Source organism: Dama dama, chromosome 5 (genome assembly GCF_033118175.1).
Source record: "Dama dama isolate Ldn47 chromosome 5, ASM3311817v1, whole genome shotgun sequence".
In the NCBI taxonomy this organism is placed as follows: Eukaryota; Metazoa; Chordata; class Mammalia; order Artiodactyla; family Cervidae; genus Dama; species Dama dama.
The window spans coordinates 53,147,128-53,155,765 of record NC_083685.1 but is presented as its reverse complement, the minus strand read 5'-3'; the positions used below and the strand labels follow the sequence as shown (position 1 = coordinate 53,155,765).

General features: G+C 42.3%; 1 protein-coding gene and 1 non-coding gene across 2 annotated transcripts; one reads left to right on the top strand and one right to left on the bottom strand.

The window, feature by feature from the left end:
• Window positions 1-1,321: 1,321 nt before the first annotated feature.
• On the bottom strand, window positions 1,322-2,550 carry LOC133055798 (large ribosomal subunit protein bL9m-like). Its single transcript, XM_061140900.1, is given in 2 exon segments — window positions 1,322-2,149; window positions 2,152-2,550. Coding segments are annotated over 2 exon segments (804 nt in total). The 5' UTR covers window positions 2,522-2,550; the 3' UTR covers window positions 1,322-1,715.
• A 1,952-nt stretch (window positions 2,551-4,502) lies between these two features.
• On the top strand, window positions 4,503-4,574 carry TRNAH-GUG (transfer RNA histidin (anticodon GUG)). Its single transcript has one exon. It is a non-coding gene; the product is annotated as a tRNA-His (tRNA).
• Window positions 4,575-8,638: the final 4,064 nt, after the last annotated feature.

Here is an 8,638-nt window from a genome sequence, read left to right as displayed (position 1 = left end):
CTCACACTAGTTTGCTTAAAGGGAAGGAATATGAACTTCAAGAAACATATCAAAAAAAAAAAAAAAAACGTGACCTAAATAAGTGTCCCTGGGAAGGCTTTCCTAAGAACATGTGCTTGAGCTGCACTCTGAAGAATAGAAGGATTTAACCAAGTGGTAAATGGGAGAGATTGAATGGTCCAGACAGAAGCAACAGCATGTGCAAAGGCCCTGTGGTGACAGGAAGCTTGGTAGGTGTGAGGAATTGAATGAATGAATGAGAGACAGGGAGACAGTGGTACCTGATGAGACAGAAAGATAGTGGAACCAAATCATAAAGAGTCTTGAGTACTGTATTAAGGACCTTGGTCTTCAACCTCATAGTATTTCATACCCAAGGAAGGATTTAAGCAGAGGATGAGGAGGGGGAAAGGATGACATGCTCATATATGTAAACTAAACAATGCCTCTATTATGATTAACAGATGGGGGAGGGTGCAGAATGAATGCAGGAAAAATATTGCAGTTGCCTGGATAAGAAGTGAGTACCATTAGGACCAGAGTTATGTCAGGGAGTGGAAATGATTATTAGCTGGATGTTAATTTCCTGGCATAAAAGGGAATCACAGCCTTGCCAATCAGGTGTAGTTCACATAGAGATCTCAAAAGAGGCAAAATTGAAACCACAAAATTATATAAATGGTGTGAATTGCAAGTGTACCAAATTTCCAGAATCCACTATGGTAAAAATTTGCTTTTGCTAGAAGTTTTGTCACCTTTGACAAAATAAAAATTCTGGGTTTAATTTTTGTATTGGTTTCACTGTCTTCCTCTTCTTAGGGGGCCAACAAATCTCTAATCATGTAAGTTACATCCAGGATAATAATTTGAGCCCTTTACTAGAAACAAGTACACATCCACATTTGTTAAGTGACTAATACAGGAATCAATGACCATCACATTCTCTGGATATGTCTCTACTGTTTTCTGTTGTTTCGTCCCACTTGTTTTTATGCTGCCTTTCTACTAAAATGGGAAAATAATAATCTCTTTGTCTAAAAATATCTCTTTGTAAATATTCTTCAAAAGCTCGTAGGCTCCTTCAGTGAAACTATTTCCCTCCCTTTTATGCCAAAAGTGCAAAGATAAGTTATTTCTTGATGAAATTGTTGACTGTACCTCCCGTAAGATTCCCTTCAGTAGCAAGTAAATATTCCCTCAGTAACAATGGATGTGGAATGGAATAAAAATGGGAGAGTGTGGAGAATATGAAAATTCTTAGATTTAATAAAAGATTTCCAAGGGGATCCAAGGAGGCTAGTCTTTTTTTTTTTGTTTTTTTAAGAACACAAGCTTTTTATTTTTTCTTAGATACAGTGTTCAGTTTGGATGATGAGAATAAGCTAGCTAGCTCTACCATTTATTGCAATGAATTCCAATGACGGAACAGGCTAAGTAGGATCTAGACTCTTTTGGTCTATTAACATTTAGCTTATCAAATCCACAGCCTGTACTTCTGGAGCAGGCATCCCTAATAAGGCCAAATGTGATAACTGTTGAAGATGGCAAATATGGACGATTAAACACATACATACAGTCCGGTCTGCTGTTGCTGCCTCTGTACGCTCTGTAAAATCCCGTGTTTGGTCAGAGCCAGGAGCAGCATCACAGTGCTGGTTCATCTTTGCTCCACCGTTCCTCTGTTTCTGCTTCACTGCTTTCGAGGGAGAACAGGTTCAGATCTTCTGGAAGCTGGTGGAGGCCATTCCCTTGGCAGCTTGCTGGGCTAACCAGTACTTATATCTTTTGGTTTTGGGCCTCTCAAAGTTCACCACGGACATAGGTACCCTCACAGTGTCAAGTCCATTTACCGTCACCTCGCACCAGTACTCAGCCCTCTGGGTGATGGGCTCTTCGGGCAACTTTAACGCATGTGGGGCAACCACAACGCCAAGATTTCTGAGAAAGTGGCGGGCAACTATTTCAGGGTTTAGCTCCCATTTGACATTGTTCTTCATTCCCACCTCCAGGTGACAACTCCTCAGAAATTTCACTGTCGCCTCACCTGCCTTGGTCTGGATCTTGTCTAGTTTTCCTTCTTGTCTCAGCAGTTTCTCTTCTTCAAACAGCTTCTTGTTTTCAGGAGATGCATACACAGCCAGTCCTTCAGAAGTAGTCGATTACGGCCCACAGATTTTTTCACCGAGACCAGGTCACCTCGGACTCCAAGTTCGTCCACCGACTGGGTGAGGATGAGCTCCAGGCTGCCTTTGGGCCGGTGTTTCGTATCTTCCACGAGCTTGTAGACGCGGTGTCGCCGGTGCAGGCGCGGTTTCCGGCCTTCTCCCGCTAGCGGCACTTGCCACCAGCGCTCTACGATGACCGTGCCCCGACTGAGAGACAGGCTGAAGTCGCGCTCCGAGCCGGGGGTGCTCCCTAAAGGTCGCGGCCGGAGGAGCTCCCGGACCCCTCCTCGCAGCAGCCGCTCAGCGAACACCCTCAGCTGAATTCCCCGCGGGACCGCCAAAGCGGCTACCGCCATGTTCTCGGGCGCAGAGAGCGGGGGCTAGTCTTAAACAGAAAGGACTTGGCAACTCACAGTAGGCACCTCCCCTCAGTGGGAGGAGCTTGCAGTCTCAAGGGGTGTGGCCTCCACCGGAAGGTGAAGGAACATCGATTACTGCTGGAGTCTGTGTTGAGCTGGATAATAGCAATACATTTTAAAAATTTAATCCTGAAGAGCCTGGATTTTAGGCTTTTTTTCCTTGAAATAAGGTTTTCCAATAAGCCTTTTTAGAAGTCACTTTCTGAAATACAGAAACTCAAATGAAGATCGCAAGAGTGGTCCTTAAAAACCTTTAACTAGGAGGGAGAAAAATAATAGCGTTTATGTTGTTGCTATGTACATGAGAACTCTATGCAGATCTTGGTTTTCCTGGGACCCAGGGTAACTCCACAGCTTTCCAGGGGGTGCTAATGGTAAAGAATCCACCTGCCAATGCGGGAGAACTTATGAGACAAGGGTTGGATCCCTGGGTCGGGAAGATACCCTGGAAGAGGGCATGGCATCCCACTCCAGTATTCTTTCCTGGAGAGTCCCAGGGACAGAGGAGCCTGACAGGTTACAGTCCATAGGGTCATAAAGAGTCGAACACGACGGAAGTGACTTAGCACACACGCGGGCAGGGTAACTCCTGGACACAGAACTCTTTGTTTTAAAACTGGGACGGTTAGGAGAAAACCTATATAAGTTGGTCACCCTCCCTAATATATATAGTTTATTCATCTGCTGAAAAAGTTTAAGCATCAGTCAATCAGTACATATTTATTGAGTACTGCTCAGCACTTTGCTAGGCACTGTGAGAAAGTAGTCATCGGTACATCTCTTGCCTGAAATTTTGTAGCTCCTTCAGTGCTTCCCAGGAGTTTATAATTTCCCTAAAATACTCAAAGTGTGCTAAGTGGCTTCAGTCGTGTGCAACTCTGTGCAACCCTATGGACTGCAGCCCGCCAGGCTCCTCTGCCCATGGGTTCTCCAGGCAAGTATTCTGGGGTGGGTTGCCGTGCCCTCCCCCAGGGGATCTTCCTGACCCAGGGATCAAACCAGCGTCTCTTACATCTATCTGCATTGGCAAGCAGGTTCTTTACCACTAGCGCCACCTGGGAAGCTAAAAACAACTCAGTGATTGTTTGCCAAACATTATTTGTCAGGCGCTGTGGTTGGCCCTTGGAATACGAAGATGAATGAGAAACTGGGTCTGGCCACGAGGAACCAAACTCCTTCTTGAAGAACAGAAAACGCAGTAAGATACAACACAGTTTGGTAAGGGCTGCTGTAGAGCTGGAACAAACACCCGGGCATGCCCTCCGTAGCAGGCCCCAGCTAACTACGGCTGCGGTTGTGTGCATGCACAACCCTGGCACCGAGAGGCATGAGTTATGGTTCGTGCAAGCAGCGGTCTGGACTCAAGCTAATAAATACTGTAATAATTCAAAGGAGGGAAAGAGCCCTCTTAGTGGGGTCATCATGCCTATGTGTACAGATAAAGAGGTTATTGAAAAGACAGGATTTAAGGTAGACTTGGGTCAAATTTTAATAGGTACTTCTACGTATTATAATTATACATTGTAATGTGTACAATCCCTCATATTCATGTAAATATGAATAAATATAAAAGAGGCTCTCGAATGGACCGATCATACTAGTGTGTTTTAAAAGAAGATTGTGACTTACCCAGTTTTGTGCACCTGAGGTGCTAAAACTAAGCAATAACCAGCAAGAAAAGATGAACAGGCAGAGATGATGTAGAGAAAATCCTAGGTAAGTGTAATGGTATCACTAAAGATTTAGACTAGAAGAAAGAAAGATTAATATCCCTTGGTGAGAAACAGATTTAACCAAGGAGGGGAGTTTGTTGGGGATCCCCAATATTTTTGGCATGGGGGACCAGTTTTGCTGAGGACAATTTTTCCGTGGACCGGGGTGGGGGATGGTTTGGGGATGACTCAAGTGCATTGGGGCTTCCCTGGTGGCTCAGATGGTAAAGCGTCTGTCTGTGATGCAGGAGACCCGGGTTCAATCCCTGGGTTGGGAAGATCCCCTGGAGAAGGAAATGGCAACCCACTCCAGTACTCTTGCCTGGAAAATCCCATGGACGGAGGAGCCTGGTAGGCTACAGTCCATGGGGTCACAAAGAGTCAGACATGACTGAGCAGCTTCACTTTCACTTTTCACTCTCACTTTCAAGTGCATTACATTTAGGTTTTGTGCGCCTGTGAGAATCTAATGCTGCTGTTATTGTTGTGATGGGAAGTGGAGCTCAGTGGTAATGCTAACAGTGAGTAGTGGCTGTAAATACAGATGATGCTTCACTCACTCGCCCACCACTCATTCCTACTGTGCAGCCTGGTTCCTAACAGGCCATGGACCCATTCCAGCCTGTGTGTGGCCTGGAGGTTGGGGACCCCTGATGTGGAAGACAAGGATTAAGAAAAATAGGTTAGAAGACATGGAAACAACATAAGTGTCCATCAACAGATGTATGAAAGGGAAGTGGTAGATAGATAGGTACATGCATATGTATATATGCAGTGGAATACTACTCTACCATAAAAAAGAATGAAACTTTGGCATTTGCAGCAACATGGATGGATGGAGGGTGTTATGCTAAAGTGAAATAAGTCAGTCAGAAAAAGATAGTGATATTGCTTACATGTGGAATCTAAAAAATGCAGGAAACTAATGGATGTAACTTTTAAGAAGCAGACTCACAGATATAGAGAACAAACTAGTGCTTACCAGTGGCAGGGGGAATATAGGGACAGGAGAGTGGGAATTACAAACTCTAGGTGTAAGTAAGACTCAAAGATTTATTGTATAACACAGGGAATATAGTCAATATTTTGTAATAACTATAAGTGGAAAGTAACCTTTAAAACAGTATAAAAGTCTTTTTAAAAAAATAGATTAGGGTCAGGTGATGAAAGATCATGAATTTCTGAGAAGTTTGGAATACTTTCTATAGATGCTGGAGAGCCATGAAGCCTTTTGGAAAGAAAGCAAAGTGCTTGGTGAAAGTTACATTTTTAGAAGCTTAATCTGGCAAAAGTAATAACCCAGGTCTTGCATGAATTAAAAAAGACTCTGAGTTAATGAATTAAAACCAAGGAAGTTTTTTTTAACAGGCACTTTGGAGAGCATTATGGAGATTCCTTCAAAAAGTACACATCAGTTCAGTTCAGTCACTCAATCATGTCTGACTTTTTGTGATCCCATGGACTGCAGCATGCCAGGCCTCCTTGTCCATCACCAACTCCTGAAGTTTGCCTAAACTCATGTCTGTTGAGTCGGTGATGCCATCCAACCATCTCATCCTCTGTCGTCCCCTTCTCCTCCTACCTTCAATCTTTCCCAGCATCAGGGTCTTTTCAAATGAGTTAGCTCTTCTCATGAGGTGGCCAAAGTATTGGAGTTTCAGCTTCAGCCCTTCCATGACTATTCAGGACTGATCTCCTTTAGGATGGACCGATTGGATCTCCTTGCAGTCCAAGGGACTCTCAAGAATTTCCCCCAACACCACAATTCAAAAGCATCAGTTCTTCGGCACTCAGCTTCCTTTATAGTCCAACTCTCACATCCATACATGACTACTGGAAAAACCATAGCTTTAACTAGTCGGACCTTTGTTGACAATGTCTCTGCTTTTTAATATGCTGTCTAGGTTGGTCGTAACTTTTCTTCCAAGGAGCAGGCGTCTTTTAATTTCATGGCTGCAGTCACCATCCGCAGTGATTTTGGAGCCCAAAAAAGTAAAGTCTGTCTCTGTTTCCATTGTTTCCCCATCTATTTGCCATGAAGTGATGGGCCATCCTAAAGGAGGTCAATCCTGGGTGTCCATTGAAAGGACTGATGTTGAAGCTGAAACTCTAATACTTTGGCCACCTGATGTAAAGAGCTGACTCATTTGAAAAGACCCCGATGCTGGGAAAGATTGAGGGCAGAAGGAGAAGGGGACAACAGAGGATGAGATGGTTGGATGGCATCATTGACTCAATAGACATGAGTTTGGGTGGACTCCGGGAGTTGGTGATCGACAGGGAGGCCTGGCGTGCTGCGGTTCATGGGGTCGTAAAGAGTCGGACATGACTAAGCGACTGAACTGAACCAAACTGAACTGATGGGATGGGATGCCGTGATCTTAGTTTTCTGAATGTTGAGCTTTAAGCCAACTTTTTCACTCTCCTCTTTCACTTTCATCAAGAGGCTCTTTAGTCCTTCTTTACTTTCTGTCACGTGTGGTGTCATCTGCATATCTGAGGTTATTGATATTTCTCCCAGCAATCTTGATTCCAGCTTGTGCTTCATCCAGCCCAGCATTTCTCACGATGTACTCTACATATAAGTTAAATAAGCAGGATGACAATATATAGCCTTGATGTACTCCTTTCCCGATTTGGAACTAGTCTGTTTTTCCATGTCCAGTTCTAACTTGCTTCCTGACCTGCATACATTCCTTAAGAGATTACACATTGCCATATAAGCTGGCAATCCCCCTCCTGGGCGTATATTCACAGAAAACCGTAATTCGTAAAAATACATGCACCCCAACATTCGTTGCACTGCTATTTACAATAACTAAGATATGGAAGCAACCAAAATGTCAATCAACAGATGAATGGATAAAGAAGATGTGGCACATATATACAATGAAATATTACTCTCCGAAAAAGAATGAAATGATGCCATTTGCAGCAACATAGATGGAGCTGGAGATGATTATACCAGTTAAGTGAGTCAGACAGAGAAAGGCGAATATCATATGATATCACTTATAGGTGGAGTCTAAAACTTGACACAAATAAACTTGGTATAAGCAAACTAATTTACAAAACAGAGACAGATTCACAGATGTAGAAAAACTTATAGTTACCAGAGGGGAAATGAAGGGAGGGATAAGTTAGGAGGTTGGGATTAACATATACACACTAATATGTGTGTATATAAACTAGATAATCAACAAGGACCTACTGAATAGCACAGAGAACTGTTCACAACAGTCTGTAATAACATATATGGGAGCAGAATTTGAAAGAGAATAGATATATGTATGTATGAATGACTCAAGTTGCAATACACCTAAAACAAGCACAACATTGTAAATCAACTATACTCCAATATAAAATAACAACTCAATTAAAAAAAAAACCAAGGGAGTTATACTGTGCATGGAAAGGTATATTTTTAAGAGTTCTCCATTTTTACTGTAGAATGCAGCTGCTGGCTGGAGGGAGGGAGTGGTTCTTGGCATCTTCTTAAGAGGGCTGGGATGTTGATGCACCTGCAGAGAGAGGAATTGGTCCTCCTGTACGGAAAGAATCATGGCCTCCAGGAATGAGCTCTTCCTCCACTAACAGTAATCTCACAAGTAGAGATGGTCACCTACAGGGAGAAATCAAGGGCAAAGAGTCTTCCAGCTCCAATTTCAAAATAAAAACCAACCAGGTAAATGGTTACACCTATGTCTGTCTAGACTGAATTAAGCCAAAGTAAAGAGAAAGAGCCTCTGTATCATTTTCTAACATAGACTCCTTCAAATTCCTTTCTCGCAGTCTATTTCCATTTCTAATTCTACCTGTACAAAATATAATCATGCTGCTTTTAATTACTTATGCATACATGAATACTAGTAAGTTAAACTTGTTCTTCTATTTACAAAGACAGAGTGATACGGAGTAGCTTAGGAATTGCTTCTTTTCCCAATGATTTTAAATGTGCAGCGAGTTTCTTTCTAAAACACATATTTGCAGATGTCACTTTAAACACTATTTTCTGAGATTATATTTTCCATAGAAAACAGATGTCTGCAATTATCCCTTTTTTGACCTCTGAGACTTATCAAAGTCAAATAGGTAATCATCCAATCAGACGGGCTATCATTATCAGAAGAAAAGTAATTATAATCTGAATATGTTTGAACATGATTATTATAAGCTTTAAACTGTTACACTTTTGATTGGGGCAGAATTGGAAGACATTATCACTTCATAATTCAAATGATGTAACTTCACTTGTTTTTGTCATTTAGAATCTGGAGAGCTAAATTTATTTAACAATATAATTCTTTAAACATGAACAAATTATGCAATAATCTCTTTAAAA